At 53.1% G+C, this 16204-nt stretch overlaps 6 protein-coding genes across 6 annotated transcripts; 3 read left to right on the top strand and 3 right to left on the bottom strand.

The window, feature by feature from the left end:
• The first annotated feature begins 886 nt into the window (after positions 1-886).
• STEHIDRAFT_81458 (P-loop containing nucleoside triphosphate hydrolase protein) lies at positions 887-2653 on the top strand. The gene is made up of 4 exons (XM_007305744.1): positions 887-1530; positions 1595-1706; positions 1768-2213; positions 2276-2653. The coding sequence occupies exons 1-4, from the start codon at positions 1130-1132 to the stop codon at positions 2523-2525; spliced, it is 1209 nt and encodes a 402-aa protein (XP_007305806.1). The 5' UTR covers positions 887-1129; the 3' UTR covers positions 2526-2653.
• Positions 2654-2675: 22 nt separating this feature from the next.
• STEHIDRAFT_148098 (uncharacterized protein) lies at positions 2676-6284 on the bottom strand. Its single transcript, XM_007305884.1, has 2 exons — positions 5605-6284; positions 2676-5539 (listed from the first exon to the last, which is right to left on the bottom strand). Exons 1-2 carry the CDS (start codon positions 6182-6184, stop codon positions 2748-2750), a joined length of 3372 nt encoding a protein of 1123 aa, XP_007305946.1. The 5' UTR covers positions 6185-6284; the 3' UTR covers positions 2676-2747.
• A 601-nt stretch (positions 6285-6885) lies between these two features.
• STEHIDRAFT_81452 (camp-dependent protein kinase regulatory subunit) lies at positions 6886-9036 on the top strand (the record flags this gene model as incomplete). The annotated part of the gene is made up of 3 exons (XM_007305743.1): positions 6886-7115; positions 7332-8476; positions 8553-9036. The coding sequence occupies 3 exons, from the start codon at positions 6886-6888 to the stop codon at positions 8735-8737; spliced, it is 1560 nt and encodes a 519-aa protein (XP_007305805.1). The 3' UTR covers positions 8738-9036.
• A 174-nt stretch (positions 9037-9210) lies between these two features.
• On the top strand, positions 9211-12943 carry STEHIDRAFT_81447 (uncharacterized protein). The gene is made up of 3 exons (XM_007305742.1): positions 9211-9578; positions 9635-10094; positions 10186-12943. The coding sequence occupies exons 2-3, from the start codon at positions 9636-9638 to the stop codon at positions 12769-12771; spliced, it is 3045 nt and encodes a 1014-aa protein (XP_007305804.1). The 5' UTR covers positions 9211-9578; position 9635; the 3' UTR covers positions 12772-12943.
• A 108-nt stretch (positions 12944-13051) lies between these two features.
• On the bottom strand, positions 13052-14263 carry STEHIDRAFT_148095 (uncharacterized protein). The gene is made up of 4 exons (XM_007305883.1): positions 13841-14263; positions 13641-13760; positions 13522-13579; positions 13052-13440 (listed from the first exon to the last, which is right to left on the bottom strand). The coding sequence occupies exons 1-4, from the start codon at positions 13889-13891 to the stop codon at positions 13175-13177; spliced, it is 495 nt and encodes a 164-aa protein (XP_007305945.1). The 5' UTR covers positions 13892-14263; the 3' UTR covers positions 13052-13174.
• A 262-nt stretch (positions 14264-14525) lies between these two features.
• STEHIDRAFT_140336 (uncharacterized protein) lies at positions 14526-16194 on the bottom strand. Its single transcript, XM_007305882.1, has 6 exons — positions 16103-16194; positions 15739-16043; positions 15562-15653; positions 14921-15480; positions 14661-14838; positions 14526-14606 (listed from the first exon to the last, which is right to left on the bottom strand). The coding sequence occupies exons 2-6, from the start codon at positions 16005-16007 to the stop codon at positions 14536-14538; spliced, it is 1170 nt and encodes a 389-aa protein (XP_007305944.1). The 5' UTR covers positions 16008-16043; positions 16103-16194; the 3' UTR covers positions 14526-14535.
• Between the last annotated feature and the right edge of the window lie 10 nt (positions 16195-16204).

Genomic DNA, 16204 nt, shown 5'->3' with positions numbered 1-16204 from the left:
TCAATTAATGATCATCTTGAGGCTATATCGTCCAATGCGTAGCTCGTCTTGGTTTCTGCAGAGCTCGTCTGTGCACACTCCTTCCCGCTTAACTGTTCATTCCCATACAAGTTCGACGGTTTTAGTCGCCTTGAGACCACTCTCTGTGTCTCCTTATGCATAACCCTCATCCAACCTTCATCCATGTATCCTCTAGGCACCAGGAGCTGTGCCGTTCAGCTGCAAGATGCAGACGATCGGCATTGCCGCTTGAGTAGCCGCTTTGTGAGCAGAGCCCTGAACCCATCAATGCCATGGCCCCCTTCTGACTGCAAAGCGGCGTCGGTGACTGTCATATCTCTGTTACCGAAAGAAGCACATTAATGAGGTAGCCCTACACGCTGTACTGGGTAGGGTGCACATCCACCCTATCTGGACCAGTGAACTCCAGTGAGTCATCCCGCTTCCGGTTCCAACGCGCGTCACAGCATCCTTACATACCGTCATTGCACAGAGCTTGAAGTCCTATAGTGTACCGGCTCGTCCCAAGAAATTTCATATGTCGACCTATGCCGACTTCTGGAATCGTCGTGTACAGTGAGCAATGATGCTGCCTGTGGACGAAAATTTATGCGATGATGTCGCAGATAGTACTATGCGCCTGGCAGTGACGCGATACAACTTTTTTTCAACATCGTGGTGAGTATATTGGAAGATAGAAGTTCGAGTCACACCATCGGTAAACGCCCAGATGCTATGCGCTGCATGATTTGATCGAACGTTTTTGGAGTCACAGACGCTCGCTTTGGTGAACTATCGCAGTATAAAGAGATGGATTGTCTCTCGCTTAGCCCATCCAAACACCTTCACCCCGATGTCTTCCACTCAAACAGTCACTCCCCAGCCCGGCTCCTACAGAAACATCATCTCCCAGACTCTGGGGCAACCTCGCTCACACGAGAGTCTCACCCTTCTTCGTCGCCTCTACGATGCTCATCCGACTTCCGCACACGTCCCCCTGATCGAGAGCACAGACAGCACATTTCCATTATCCCGCTATCTTGAAAGCCAAGAGGTCGCCGTGAATATTCAGTCGCACTTTCTGCCCGTAGAGGGAGAGCCTCCCCGCCTCGCCGGCGATACATATCTGATGTACTTGTTCGACGACAAGTCAAAACGCGTATTTCCAAGTGTCATTGCTGGCTGTTCGACATTCAGTTACAACGGGACCTTCTTCACGGCCTACAAAGCTACCTGGGCGACTCCGGACGGCAGCGAAATATACTTCTATGACCTCGTCGCTGACTCGGAGGATGCGGGGAAGGATCTTGCGCAAAAAGTGTATGTTTACGGCGAGACGTTGCGAGAAGAGATATGGGTGTACCAGAGTGGGAGGTGGACGGCGAATAAGCAGCTCTATCAGGCTATCCAGGCTGCGAATTGGAACGACGTGATCCTTGATGATTCTTTCAAAGATGGATTGAGGAGGGACACACAGGGATTCTTCGAGAGTAAGGATATTTATGACGATCTGGGGACTGTATGGAAGAGGTTAGATCTCGTGCTCTTTTTTTGCATATCTTGCTCTGAAAGTTACTCATCTATTCATCTACAGGGGTATCCTACTCTTGGGTCCTCCGGGAAACGGAAAGACCGAATCTATCAAAGCGCTTTTGAAAGAGACGCAATACCCCGCTCTCTACGTAAAATCGTTTACCACTCCATATGTGAGTTTCCGCCTCTGCAATCTCGAGCCTTTCCCGACATTGATCTGAGAATTTATGATAGGGCCCCGAATATGGCGTCCGAACCATTTTCAAAAAAGCCCGCCACAGCGCGCCTTGTATCCTCGTCCTCGAAGACCTCGACGCCATGGTTGTCCCAAAAGTCCGCAGCTTCTTCCTCAATGAGCTGGACGGTCTCGCTGCCAACGCCGGCATTCTTACGATCGCTACAACGAACCACCCAGAACGAATCGACGACGCCATCGTCAACCGTCCGTCAAGATTCGATGTAAAGTATAATTTTGCTCTTCCGGACATCGAGTTGAGGAAAGCGTTCGCGAAGAAATGGATCGAAAAGTTCGGTGGGAGCGGGGAGAAGAAGGAGGATAAAGATGACACGAAACCGGTGACGAGGGCGAAGGGAGTCAAGTTTGCGATGGAGAAGGAGGACATCGCGACGAAGGTGGCAGAGATGACCGAGGGGTTTAGTTTTGCGTTCTTGAAGGAACTGTGAGTATAATATTCCCCCTACTTTGAACCTGCCTGTTACTGATTGGTCGCCCTTTCGCCAGGTTCGTTTCATTCCTCCTCTCCGTCGCCCATAGTCGGTCCAACAAGAACCATGCCACCTCCGTGGACGACCTGCTCTTCGAACAGATCGAGAAACTGTCGAAGCAGATCATCAAGCCAAAGGATGAGGGAGAGAAGAAAGAGAAGAAGGAAGGGGAAACGGCGGAGGCGGAGGCGGACGAGCCGGATAGTTGTTGGTCTCCGCGTGAACCAGCGGAGAGGGACACTTCGCAGGTTGGGCCGACGTTCTGATCCTCTTCCGCATTATTTTCGGTCCGTTCGCAGAGTGGACTATCCTTTAGCGTAAATGAGTCGTAGTTGCTTAGTATCACAATGTATAAGATTCAGCACGCAGGTCATCAATCTCATGCTACTTCCGCGAATGAGATGATAGCGAGAACGCAAGTCACAGTAGAAACATCAACAAAAGCAAAGTGATGACCTATCATCTTCCTGCTCCTTCCTGCTTCGCCCCTACCACCCAACGTAACTCAAGCTCCACATCTCACCCTTCCTACTAACAACACCCTCCTGCCCCTCCTCTCCGTCCATCCCTATGCCCATCCCTTTCACCTTCGCTCCCAACCGACCCAATATCTCCACCGCGTCTCTCACCACCAATTTCTCCCTCGCACTCACAGGCCTGACCACCCGCAGATCCAAGCCCTGGAAAGCAGGTGTATAAGGGATGCAAGCGCGCCTAGCACCAAGGGCGATAAAGACGGGCGGAGGTGCGTTCCCGAGGGGATCTATAGGTCGCTCGGTCTTGTTCTTGTCCTTGGTCCTGCGGGAAGAGGACTTGTGCGCTGAGGATTTGGAGTGGCGATGGGGCATGGAGGCGGAGTCGAATGAAGGGTAGGTCGGGAGCCAGAACTGGATAGGTGGTAGGGGTGGTTGATCGTCCAGTTCTAATGCTGCTGAAGGTGGAGGTGAAGGAAGTGGAGGGATAATTGGGATGTTGGTTGGGATGCGGGGCGTGGGTGAGAAGAAGGAAGGTTCAGGCGAGGGAGGTGGCGGGCAGGGTGTCATATCCACTTCAACTTCCATCTTCACTTCCGTATCCATATCCGATTCTGGGGGCGACATCGATCCCGAAATTTCTTCATCTTGAGATCGTCCGCGAACATCGTTTTGATAGAAACCAGACTCTGCCTCGAACTCATCCTCAACGTCCGCCTCCGCGTCTATATCCGAAACCATATCGATCTCAGACGCACGCGTCGCACCTCCACGTAGCCTGAATACCCCTTCCTGACCTCCTCTCGCAAGTACCGGTATCGGAGGCATAGTCGTCTCCGTCTCCGTGCCTGTCCCCGTGGCAGTACCACCTCCCACGTCCGTCCCAAGCCTTGAGCGAGAAACAGGCGACCGACTCCGATCGGGCGTCGTCAGTCCAGACCCCACTCCACGCCTATACCCTCTTCTTCTCCTTCCTCCCCCTCCTGCGCTGCCACCACTAAGGATAGACATCGCACGTGAGCGAGGTGAGCCTCCAGGAGTCGTGAGCCCACCATCGGACCCCTCGAGATCGGAAGGAACGGCGATATCTTCGTTTTCGTCGTGTGCGGAGTTGTGGACGCTTGCTGTGCGGGGGTAAGTGAAGGAACTATATTGAGCTTGGGGAATGTAGCGGGATTGAGGGGCGCGGGAGGTGTAGCGGGGCGGAGGCGGAGAAGGGGACGTCTGGTAGGACGGAATCATGGGTAGAGAAGCTTGAGCGGATGTAATGACAGGTGGAGAGGCTCGAGAGGATGAAATTCCAAGTGGCGAAGCTCGAGAGGACGATACGAGGGGTGGACGGACGAGAGGTGCTGTCGGGGGAGACGGTGTAGGCGCTGGCGCTGATTTGAGTGTTGGAACGGGCGATAGTCGAGATGCTGGGCCAGAGGTACGAGCTGAACGAGCCTTAGGCGCTATCGGTGGAGACGGTGCAGGAGCGGACACCGATACTGGTTGCGGTGTTGATGCCGGTGATGGTCGAGATGCTGGAGTCGAATTACGCGCTGAACGGGTCTTAGCCACTGGTTGAGGTGGTGGAGCTGGAGACGGAACTGAAGAGCGTGGTACACTGTTTGGGTGAACCGAAACTGCATCCGTCTGTGGAGGTTCAGCTTGAGGGGTACGAGGACGATGGAGAGAGGAGGGCGCAGGCACTGGGGCAGATGGGGCAGGAGTAGGCACAGGAGTGGAAGCAGGAGGAATGGGTACGGGAGTGGTTGATCGATTCCGAGTCTGAGCCTGGGTAATATGAGTCGGTTCGCCAACAAGTTCGGCCCTCCAACTTGATATGGGAGGCGGAACAGGTAATTCTGGTGATATGGGCGTGGGTGCTATAGAGGGAGAGAAACCGGCGATTTCGATACCGTAGGGCATATCGGAGGCGGGACTCATTGATGAAGATTCGAGAGTATCAAGGGTGTCGATTGAGCTTTCTGTGATGGGGGTGGGAGGTTCAGGGGACGGTGAGCGACGGTTCCGATGACCTCGTATAGACGGAGACCGCGAAGGTGATCGAGAAGCCTGGTCAAACTCCCTTGCCCTCCCCAACGTCTCATTCGACAATCGATCGAACCCATCGCTTTCCTCCAAAATCTCTGGCAGTTCATTCCTCAGCCTTGTATCCACTTCCCTATTCACATCCAGGCCATCGAAAGGCACCTCCATCCCATCGCCCGCCACCCAGTCACTCAAATCCCTGCTCTCATCCCCCAACTCCAACCTCCCCCTCTCCCTCAACTCCTGCCACTCCAAAAGATCATTTAATACCCCCGCCGCCCTCCTAAACATCTCATCGACCTCTCTATACCCATCCCCTCTTCTTCTTCCCTCCTCAAACACACTCTTAGCCCACTCATATTCCATTCTCTCTTCCTCCCTCTCTTCCCTCCCCAGATCCACACCATCGTCATAATCCGCACCAGGTAACTTCACCTCAAAAACACCTGACCGAACGAGTCGACGGCCGGCTGGGCCAAGTTTGACGTATTCTTCGGTCGCCCAGTCAGATAGCACGGTGCAATCGGAGTCGAGAGCGAGTGCGAGACGACGGGCGCGGTGATCGACCGGGGAGAGGGCGGGAAGGAGGTGTAAGGGGAGGGGTTGGGTGAGTTCTGGGTAGAGATCGTCGGGTGAGATGGGTGATGGCGAGGGAGGACGGGTGTAGTTGAGGTGGGTGAGGCGGTAGGCGGCGAGGTAGGCTGAGTAGGGGTCTAGTTGGAGGGCGGGGAGGACGTCTGTGCGGCCGTGGATCTGGTATGGCGATCGGTCTGCACGTAATTGATGTTAGATGTGCGCAGTAAGATGTATGATGATGATACAGAAGGGGACGCACGACAGTGTTTGCAGATTTTGGGTCCCTCTTCTTGAACATACGCATGCCCTGAACCCGGTGGTAACTCGCTCAAATCCAACTCCGAGAACGATGACGGCTCAGGATCGAGGTCTACCAGGACCCCCTCCGTAAAGCTAGAGATCGACGGAGACTCTGGTGGAAGACTGGATTCTGGATACGAGTGGCGAGTGTGGCGCCTGCTGGAATGTCCGGTTCTACGAGTGTGGTCGCGAGAGCGAGAGCGGGAAGTATGGCGATGTTTACGTCGGTCACTGGTAGCATTGGTAGCACTGCCGGTTGTGCGTTTGGAGGGTGATTTTCCATCCCTGTGTCGTCGATGGGACTTGCGCGAGGTATGGGCACGTCCATTCGTATCCGAAGTATGACGGCTGCTTGTTTCTCGTCGTGAAGAAGTTGAAGGTTCGGTTCGTGTGCGAGAGCGTGAACGTGAACGGGATCTACGTGTCTCACGATGCTTAGTACGATTGCGGCGCCTGTCTTCAGTAAGGCTAGTTGAGACAAAGCTGGTTGATTCGAGTTCAGTGAAGCTAGAGAGAGAGCTGAACGAAGAGAAGGACATTCTTCAGCCCCGAGGTTTACAAAATGTTGCCGAATGATAATACTGCCTATCAACAGCAGGCAGGTTTATATTGGCAGAAGGTATTTCGAGCGAGATGGTTGGAGCAGTTTAGAGCTGGCCGGTATGGATGAAGGCGAGAGCAAGGAGGATGCCTCGTCAAACATGATGATTGCGAGCCTTGAGGCTGGCCTGCCGTGTTGACGTCGGTTCGGAAGTCTAATTTACTTCCGTCGGTGTGGCGTTCTCGAGCTCACTATCGCCACACCGTACAAAAAAAAGTCGATAAAATCGCTGCATCCTACAGTTGAACAAGGACCTTCTTGACGGTATTGGGAAGGTCCAGAGACTGCCCGTTTTAGCGAAACAATAGACCAAAGATATGGAGATGACGTAATCCACTACAACGCGTCCCTTTATAGAAAACAAACCCACCCTTCGAGTTTCGCGTCTTTCTCTTCCCCCGCCACCATCACGACACCAACAACCTAGGTGAGCAATCAGCTAATCTCTAGCGAAAAATCTGCTCAAATGTACCCTCTAATCCGTTACTTCACAGTCCATATATAAAAGTGAGGACAAATCTCATGATCCTTTCTTCGAACAATCTTACCATGTGAGATGGAAGCTAACCTACGGGGCGGCAGAACAATACCCTGACTGCCACAAACCTGCCATACTAGTCTTGTAAGAACTAAGACACCATGTCCACCTTCGACGCGCTCGTCGCGGACCTCACGAAGGATTTCCACCGCGTCCAGCCAAAAGACGCTCTCCAATTCTGTTCATCCTGGTTCCAATCCCGTCTCGAAGAACAACGCACCCGCATCCGTGATATACTCGCCCACCGTCCATCCCTTGCCGCCGCTCTTCCCCCAGATCACTTCATCGACAACCCACACACCGTACCCCTCATGTCGGGCGTCAATCCCATGTCGGGCGTCAATCCCACGTCGTATTCCGTCGGTCAACAGCAGCAGCGAACCGCCTCTCCACTCCAAGGTGGCCCCGCAACTTTCACGAACCCGTTCCCGACCGGTGCTAGTCTTGAACAACAGTCGTCTTCGCAGGGTACGGAGTTCACGAACCCCTGGTCGACGAATGCGCCGTCCCGTCGCGCGTCTATGCATCCCATGCACACGACCCGAAGCAACTCTGCCCTTCGCGCTCGTTTCGCTCGTGATGGCGCAGCTAACTTCTCTATCGACGGAACTCCTGATCCTCATACGACCAGCAGCAATATGAACATCGGACTCGGGCGCACGAACACACCACCAATGCCACCCGTGCCACCCGGCGGATTCAACAACCCCAACCCGCATTCCATCTTCAATAACGCGTCCCCGTTCAATACTATCGCATATGACATGCATGCTACGCCGAGCGTGTCCCCCGTCCCGGTCCCCATCATCGATCAGAATTATCATCTGAACGCCGCGTTCGGAACGCCTACTATTCTCGACCGTCGGATGTCCGTCAGCGCAGAACCCATCTCCCTCTCGGACGACGACGAATCCTCAGCCCCACTCCCTGTCCATCCAAAATCGCCAGACCAACTCTCACGCATCAAAGCCTCCATCTCGGGCGAAAACTTTCTGTTCAGCGGGCTAGACGAGGAACAGCTCACGGGCGTGCTGAACGCGATGCAGGAGAAGAAAGTGAAGAAGAACGAGATTGTGATCCTACAAGGCGAGAATGGGACGGAGTTCTACGTGGTGGAGAGCGGGCTCTGTACAGTGTATAAAGACGAGAAGAAGAAGGTGAAGGATCCTTGGTTGCAACCTTCGGACAGGTCTACACATTTCACGTCGGACGATGAGTTCTACTCCGAGGAGGAGGGGAGGGGAAAGGGACATAAGGTGTTCGGGGAGTGGATGATTGATTGTGGGGCTGGGAGTTCATTCGGCGAGTTGGCGTTGATGTATGGACATGCGCGCGCGGCTAGCGTCGTCGCCCGGGAGGATTCGACGCTCTGGGTGCTCGATCGGGAGACGTTCAGGACGATTATACTCAAGGCTGCGTTTAGGCGGAGGACGATGTATGAGCATTTCGTGAGCATGGTGCCGTTGTTGAGCGCGCTTTCGCCCGAGGAGAGGAGTAAGGTCGCGGATGCGCTGGTGAGCACGGTTTATGAGGATGGACAGGCGGTGGTGAAGGAGGGAGAGTTGGGAGATAAGTTTTATTTTGTGGAGGATGGGGAGGCGATTGTGACGAAGATTCAGAAGGATGGGGAGGATGGGGAGCAGAGAGAGATTCAGGTAGGACATTATCGGGAGAAGGGAGACTATTTCGGAGGTGCGTCTTTCTTTTTGTCACTTCCCCTTTCTTCTGTGTGCCGAGACTGACAACTCATATGTTGATGATCACGTAGAGCTGGCGCTTCTGAAGCTCGCACCCCGTGCAGCCACCGTTAAAGCTGTGACCAGAGAACCTGGCTCCCAACTCCCAAAGCTAAAGGTCGCCGCGCTGGACGCAGTGACCTTCAACCGACTCTTGGGTCCTCTCAGGGATATTATGGAGCGGCGGAAGTACGTCGATTACTCCATGGACGATTAAGGACCTTCAACCTATTCTGCGGACGAACACTGTACGGGCGAAAGGAGGGCACGAATTGTGTGTCTAGTTGTTGAATGTGTTTTCGGAATGGAGGGTTTGGAACATTTTGTATAAGTATACCCGCTGGTGCTGGATCTGAATCTCATTGTAGCCTTTTCTTGCTTATTCATTTTTTGCTTTCGCTCGCCTACGTCTTGTTTTCAGTGACCTTTTCTACCCACTTCTTGGATAATTCAGTCGAGTTGGGATTGGATGTATAGCTCTCAATTTCAGTGATCCTTGTGTACTCAATTCCATCCGTTCCTAAGGGTTTCATTCAAGAAAAGACAGGACGGACGACTCTGCTTGCGGGATCGGATCAAGGAAGGAAAGCGTGAGGAAGTAGAGTGGCGAAAGAAAGTGTGGCCCAACCACTTCCGACGCGCCAGAGTTGAGCCACGCGACGCGCTCCGAGTCTCCTCCACCATCGACCTCGAAACTCTTGGTCCCCTTGGAATACCTTCGAAGCTCACTCCTTTCTTCGCCATATTAGACTTTTTGTGTCTGCAGATAAAACCACGATCACGCCGTACTGTGGCAGTGTACAGGCTCTCTGCGAACGAACAGACAGGAACAGACATATTCACAACGATACCTTGACTTCGTATATACCACCCAAGCTCACTGATCTACTACCTGTGTAGACCATCTATTATCGGTCTTTCACAGAGGCCCTGGCATAGGGCCTTTCGACTCGGGACGCATCGGGACTGCCCAGTTTGTCTCTACTTGCGCAAGACACAACCCACTCGTTGACGTGTTAAACAACAGTCAGGGTACAAAGGACGGCCAAGCTCCTCAAGTGCGTTACGTCTGCCATATTCTTCCTTAGAACATCAATTTATTATGTCTCTACAGAATGTCGTTCAAAGCGCCCTCAGTCCTGCTATACCTCTTCTTCCTCCACCTCGCCGGAATATACCTCTTCACTCAAGGCTTCCTCCTCTCCCGGCTCTCCCTCCCCACCGTCACAACCTGCTCCCCATCCGACCCATGCACTCTCACGCCAACGCACAAACGAGCCGTATTACTCATCATCGACGCTCTCCGCTTCGATTTCCTCTCACCGAACCCACCGGAGCCACAATCACCTTACCATCATAATATATTGACGCTTCCTCGTGAACTCACGGAAAAGTACCCGAAGAACTCATTCCTATTTAATGCGTATTCAGACCCACCAACAACGACGCTTCAGAGGATTAAAGGGCTCGTTACGGGTTCATTACCGACTTTCGTCGATATGGGCCACAATTTTGGAGGATCGTCGATTGATGAGGATTCGATCGTGAAGCAGCTTCGCATGGCCAACAAAAGTGTATGTTTGCTCTTTCCTTCACTACCTCCCTCTTGTATTCCATGCTGGTTCCTGTGCGCTTGCATCTCAATATTTACACCAGCTTGCTTAGGTAGCCTTCATGGGTGACGACACCTGGCTCTCCGTCTTCCCAGACTCCTTCCACCCTGATATAACTCACGACTTTGACTCCTTCAACGTCGAGGACCTACACACTGTCGATAATGGCGTCATCGACAACCTCTTCCCTCTCCTCACAGACTCTCCGCACGCAAACAAGTGGGACTTCCTCATTGGGCATTTTCTCGGTGTAGATCACGTAGGGCATCGCGTAGGACCGGACCATCCCACAATGAGGGCAAAGCAGGAGCAGATGAACGACGTTCTCACGCGTGTCGTGGACAAGTTGGACGATGATACGCTTTTGGTCGTTTTGGGCGACCATGGAATGGATAGGAAGGGCGATCATGGTGGCGATGGCGATCTGGAAGTCTCATCCGCGATGTGGATCTACTCCAAGGGTCCCGCTCTGTCCGTCGGAGATTCGTACATCCCAGACAGTCTTAAACGGACGACGACGTTCCCTGGTGCGACGGTGCCACATCGTTGGATCCAGCAAATCGACCTGGTTTCGTCGCTTTCGCTCCTTCTGGGTCTTCCTATCCCCTTCAACAATCTAGGAACCGTCATACCCGAGCTTTTCTGGCGAGACAAGAAGGGTGCGGAGTACGTCCGCGCCTTGGAACTCAATACCCGCCAGGTGAACACCTATCTTTCCGCATACCGCAATAGCTCCTCCGGCGGCGAACTCGACTCTGTATGGAACCATCTCCAAACGCAGTGGTCCGTCACGGCGACTTCGACAGACAGGTTGACGGCCTCGATCGCGTATACTCGGCTCGTGCTGGAGACCTGTCGGTCGTTGTGGGCGCAGTTCAACGTCGTGCTGATGGCATTCGGATTGACAACGCTGGTACTCAGTTTGCTCGTGGGCTGGGGACTGTTCCAGCACAGTAATAGGACGGCGGAACAATGGGATGCGTGGGTCGTAGAGCTTACACGACGATATGTCATAGCTGGTGCCGCCGGCGCTTCATTGGCCGTCGTCAGTTACATGCCACTCCAAGCTTCAGGAATATTGGACGGCGTATCGTTCTTGCAAATGGCCCTTTTCGGTATATCGCTGGGCTCAGGCCTGGGCATCGTATTCGCAGCACCACCCCGGTTCCAACTCTCGTGGTCGCTAATCCCGCTGGTGCTACATCCGCTCGCCTTCCTATCCAACTCGTTTACCTTCTGGGAAGATCGTGTCGTCCCGTTCTTCCTGCTCACTACCCTTATCCCCGCGTTCCTGACGGCCTTCCACGCACCGACTTCGCATCTCCGCCGTCGAATATTGTTCTTCTCGGCCTTGTTCGCCGTTTGTGTACGGCTTATGGGAATTAGTACGGTATGCAGGGAGGAACAGCATCCTTGGTGCAGCATCACGTTCTTCGCAGGAGGCACCGTCGCTGAGCCTCCAACGTCGACTTTATACCTCGTCTTGCCGACATGCATCCTTCTTCCCATCATCATCCGGAGGATCCTGGCGATTTCGAAGTCGGACAGGGGCGTCGCGGCGATTTTCCTGCCATATATCCTTACGCCGACTTTACTCTCCGGAACCGCGTATTGGTTGATGGAATGGATGGATAGCACGGAGATGTGGGGACCTGATGTCAATTTGAGGTTGATGAGGACGGTCTTGTCCTGGTGTGCGATGGGTGGGAGTCTCGTGTTTGGAGGTGTCCTATGGGCCATCGTCCCAGTCTGCTTGCAGATCGTCAAGGAACGTCTTCCACCGAGCCATGACGACGACCCGAACGAGCCTCCGAAATCACAGGTCATCGTTATGGGCTTCGCCAACGCGTTTGGATCACCCTACTTTATATTCTGGTGTATATCCCTCGGCCTCGTCTGGTTTACCACCCAATTGACCGGACAACTGACAATCGGCCTCGCCACCATCGCTCTACTTTCCCATCTCGAAATCCTCGACAGTGTCCGAGACACCAAAGCCCTCCAATCCGCCTTCGAAACCAACCCGTCCGCCGCACTCGAGCTCCTCCAATCCCAAGCCGGAAACTCCGCCTCCGCCGCAAGCCTCTCCTCCTCCCCCGCCCGCGTCTCCTTCTCCGACATCGTCCCGATCGCCCTCCTCGCACTGCAGGCATTCTACACGACAGGTCACCAATCCACCATCCCCTCCATCCAATGGAAATCCGCCTTCATCCTCTCCTCAACCGTAACCTACCCGTCCTCCCCCCTCCTCGTCCTCCTAAACACATTCGGCCCCATCTTCCTCCTCGCACTCTCCGCGCCCCTCCTCGCGCTCTGGAACGTCTCGCCGCTCATCACGTCCACGCCCGGTTCGCCGTCGCCGCTTTCGGCCGCGGGGACGGTGGGCTTGAATGCGGTGCGGGCGGGATTGGGGACGATGTGTTATTTTGCGGTGTTGGTGACGGGGAGCGCGGTGGGCGCGGCGGCGCTGAGGAGACATTTGATGGTTTGGAAGGTGTTTGCGCCGAGGTATATGGCGGGGGCGGTGGAGGTGGCTGTTGTAGATCTTGGGGTTGTGGTGGGGGTTTGGGTGGGTGTGGGGAGGGTTGTGGGCAAGGTTGGAGGGATGTTTGGGAGGAGGCCTGGAGGTGGGGCGTGAGGGATGTGATGTGTATGGTGAGATGGGGTGGATGGGTGTGCGTGGATGGGTAGGTGGGTGAGAAGCGGTGGATTGTTGGACGTTCGGGGTCGAGGGATGGACAAAGGTATTGTAATGGGTCAGTAATTGATCGTGGATGTAATTCTGCGATAGGTCGTGCTAAAAATAATCCATAATGCACCGCCATGAAGAGTTATGCTTTCATTCCTGGCAGTTTTCAGGCCACAGCTTGCTTCACTTGCATACGAGTGACTATCGAACGTGAAAGTTTTCTTCGTTTGGTCTTATGTGCAGTCTTACAGCGAACAATCTTATGGGCTTGCATAGGTGAGCCAGAGAGCGTCCATTCTACGTTACTGCTATGCACATCCTGACCAATATTTCTACAGTTCTCATATTCACGTCAAGTTTGTTTCCCCAACATCTTCGACACCCACGAGATCCTTTCCGCTACTGGACTCTTATCTAGCCACACCTCGAACTTGTCAACTCTCAGTCCCCCACAAGGTTTCTCGCCACCTTGAAGTGGCTCGGTCACTACCAATCCTGAATCGACCAGTCGTCTATGAGCGATCGCGAACGCACGAATAGGGATCACTTGGTCCTCCGGATCGTCCTTGACGCGATAGGAGATCCTCAGGCTGTGATATATGCTGTTGTTTGCCTCGTCTACGTAGGCATGTGCGGTGATGCGGCAACGGCGCTCGGTGAGTCTCTTCTGTAGAACCTTTGATTATATGAGCCACTCACGGAATTCAAGGATTTCGTGTTTGATCAGTGATATGTATGGGAACTGTTCGCCCACCCACTGAGCCGTAGGTTGACTAGGTCAGCTTCAAACTATGGTAAGAGTGATAAGGAAGACTGACAGGTCGAATGTTTTCTTTGCCTCGTACGGTGGGATGATTCCCGAAGTCGATCGCCGCATCGTCTGTGAAGAAAGCGTCCACCCAGAGAGACGCGTCGCGCGTGTCTGACGCTGCGTAGAACTGCCGGGTCACCATACAATCAATAAACGAGAACATCAACCATCATGTGAAGACTGAAGAAACCCTCCGTCTGAACTGACCTCTGTGAGCCAATCCAGGGTGCTCTCCGATCCCGTCGCAATGGTCGACATTATTGATATACTAGCTTAGGTTTACACGATAGAAATTGAGGTTGAGGTGAGTGAAGGTTTGACTCGGTCTTCCGACTTCTTATACTATTCTCTCTGTCGTCATTAGGTCCCTCGGTTTGAATGCACTCAAGCGTAGTGCACCTTGCCTATGCTGCTTCCAACCTAGTGACGCTGGAGTTCCATCGGTGCTACGCCCAACCACCCATAACGCCGCGTCTCACCAAGCAAGCCTCGCAGACGCTTCGACAGGCCGTGTAAACTGGTATAGTGACGAGTCGGCGTAGGGTGCGCGGGGAGGTTCCGAAGTACGATCCACGTCGACGTTATGGCGCTCCGAGTACTCCCGAGTCCCGAATGGTCATCATGATTTCTCTCTCTCGACTTATTCAGCAGGCGTCTTTCGAAGCATAGGCATACGACTGGTCTCACCGTATGCTCGATAAGAAACTGTTCAGGCTTCACTCTCTCGTTGTATCTCCCCATTTTGCAGGCACCCTTGACTTGCTCCTCTTCGGGTCTCGCGCCACCGTTTTGAGGTGCGCCACGCTGGTTTATGTTCGTCCAGCCTGGTGCCTTCGGCGCCATACGAATAGATCTCATGCGTTGCTCGTTTTTCATACACTAAGACCGACCGCTATTTGTATTCAATCGCTTTGCGAACGGGATGAACAGGTCCATACATCTCCATATCCCGTTCTCTTCCATACACTCCCGTCTGGAAGACAAGATATCAGTAAGTACGCCATCAAAGGAAACCAGGCGCACTCACATATCGAGCAACAGGCTAAAGTAGAACAAGCTTCTCCCCAGCTAGATACCGTTTCCTGGTCCACGTCCTGGTTTCTGTCATCTACCGTCCCAATGGAATTGCGGAGGACCCAGAGAAAGGTGATATGGCGAAGGCCCGTGAATTTTGACAAAGCTTTTGCCATGTCCGAAATGCCGTCCTGTAGGCGTTGTGAGTCGACGTGTGTGTAGCACAATTAGCCTGAGGGAAATTGAAGAATGTGTGATAGCAGAAATACTCACCGTCGATGTCGGTAATCTATACATGTAGAGCTCGTGACAGATCTCCAACTGATCTAAGTCAGGTAGTCGCCGGGCGATGATCTTGATAGTCTCGTGGTCGAAGTTTTCCATCCTCAAAGTCAATGACTTCAACTCTACATAGGACTGGAACCTAGCTAGGACTTCATCCAATCGCATATGAAATGGCTGGGACAGGTTAACGTTTATGAGGCTAATGGAGGCAAGTTTCAACGGTGTATCCTTCGTGAGGGAACGAAAATATATTTCCGGCGCCTCGAACTGCTCCAGCTTCGGCATGCTCAGAGCGAAGTTCTCGAGATGATTGTCTGGCATCGTGTCTTCTATCCGCAAGACAACACGCCTGAGGTGGAGATGCCGTTGAAGGAAATAGGGCAACGGGGCTCGAGGGGTGTAAGCGGTATACCGGCCAGCCCACTGGTGGTCGATACGAACATTCAAGATATCCTCTGTGATGTCGAGCTTGAACTCATGAAGTGAGGGAGCTGAAACATGCTCCAGAAGTGTAAGTAAAGTGATGGAACTGCGTTTTTCCTGGCGGCCTGAACAGTGGAAGATGGTAAGATCGGGTTACAGTGATAAAACAGCGGCGATGGCCGTGGGGAGCTTGGTGAGTCCGCAACGGGTCTCCTCTGCGCCAGTGAACTCGCTGGGTGGCATGTAGCACACTGGAGTGAACTCTATCGCAGCGCAACCGCTGGAAGGCTTGTGATCACTACAAAAAGAACCAGGTTTTACAGAGGAATTAGTCGCCATTGAAATGCAGCCGCGCAGTTGGCTCGAATATTCCTGATACGCACGTAAGCTCCGCCACTTCCAGCCTGTTGACCATCGCCGCCTTCGTCGTGTCATTCTTCAATGCCTCATATAAACAAACTACACGATGGTACGCCTTGTTTATTTGAGCTTGAGTTTTGACATCTCGAAACGAGATGCGGATATCGCGGTACGTAAGAGGTTCAGCGATGTCACGAAATGTCTTGTTTGTACGACAGAGAGCAAGGAATTCAGATTGCGAGCATAATCTGAAAATCTTTGTGGTAATCTCGATTGGGAGGAAGAGCGCCATTCGAGGAAAAGCGATATTCAACAGAGGAGAAAGCGTCTACCGGTACAATCAGAGTGAGCCTGAGTGAACATGTTAGGATATTCTCTTGAACTCACATGTTAGAATCCTGTTTTCGAATCAAATATAAGCTACAGACGAGACGAAAGTTGTGGAAAGAAGGAAGGAAGGAAGTGGATAAGAGACTCGGATGTTGTGGC

Source organism: Stereum hirsutum (assembly GCF_000264905.1).
Source record: "Stereum hirsutum FP-91666 SS1 unplaced genomic scaffold STEHIscaffold_10, whole genome shotgun sequence".
NCBI classification, from domain to species: domain Eukaryota; kingdom Fungi; phylum Basidiomycota; class Agaricomycetes; order Russulales; family Stereaceae; genus Stereum; species Stereum hirsutum.
This window is presented reverse-complemented; position numbering and strand designations above follow the sequence as displayed.

Coding starts and splice junctions, on each gene's coding strand:
- STEHIDRAFT_81458 (XM_007305744.1), top strand. CDS start 1,130: ATGTACTTGTTCGACGACAAGTCAAAACGCGTATTTCCAAGTGTCATT. Junction 1,531..1,594: donor CTGGGGACTGTATGGAAGAG/GTTAGATCTCGT, acceptor ATTCATCTACAG/GGGTATCCTACTCTTGGGTC. Junction 2,214..2,275: donor TTTGCGTTCTTGAAGGAACT/GTGAGTATAATA, acceptor CCCTTTCGCCAG/GTTCGTTTCATTCCTCCTCT.
- STEHIDRAFT_148098 (XM_007305884.1), bottom strand. CDS start 6,184: ATGTCCTTCTCTTCGTTCAGCTCTCTCTCTAGCTTCACTGAACTCGAA. Junction 5,540..5,604: donor CAAAATCTGCAAACACTGTC/GTGCGTCCCCTT, acceptor AATTACGTGCAG/ACCGATCGCCATACCAGATC.
- STEHIDRAFT_81447 (XM_007305742.1), top strand. CDS start 9,636: ATGTCGTTCAAAGCGCCCTCAGTCCTGCTATACCTCTTCTTCCTCCAC. Junction 10,095..10,185: donor TTCGCATGGCCAACAAAAGT/GTATGTTTGCTC, acceptor CAGCTTGCTTAG/GTAGCCTTCATGGGTGACGA.
- STEHIDRAFT_148095 (XM_007305883.1), bottom strand. CDS start 13,891: ATGTCGACCATTGCGACGGGATCGGAGAGCACCCTGGATTGGCTCACA. Junction 13,761..13,840: donor CCCTGGATTGGCTCACAGAG/GTCAGTTCAGAC, acceptor GTGACCCGGCAG/TTCTACGCAGCGTCAGACAC. Junction 13,441..13,521: donor ACACGAAATCCTTGAATTCC/GTGAGTGGCTCA, acceptor ATGCCTACGTAG/ACGAGGCAAACAACAGCATA.
- STEHIDRAFT_140336 (XM_007305882.1), bottom strand. CDS start 16,007: ATGGCGCTCTTCCTCCCAATCGAGATTACCACAAAGATTTTCAGATTA. Junction 15,481..15,561: donor CACTGGCGCAGAGGAGACCC/GTTGCGGACTCA, acceptor TCCACTGTTCAG/GCCGCCAGGAAAAACGCAGT. Junction 14,839..14,920: donor ATAGATTACCGACATCGACG/GTGAGTATTTCT, acceptor CAACGCCTACAG/GACGGCATTTCGGACATGGC.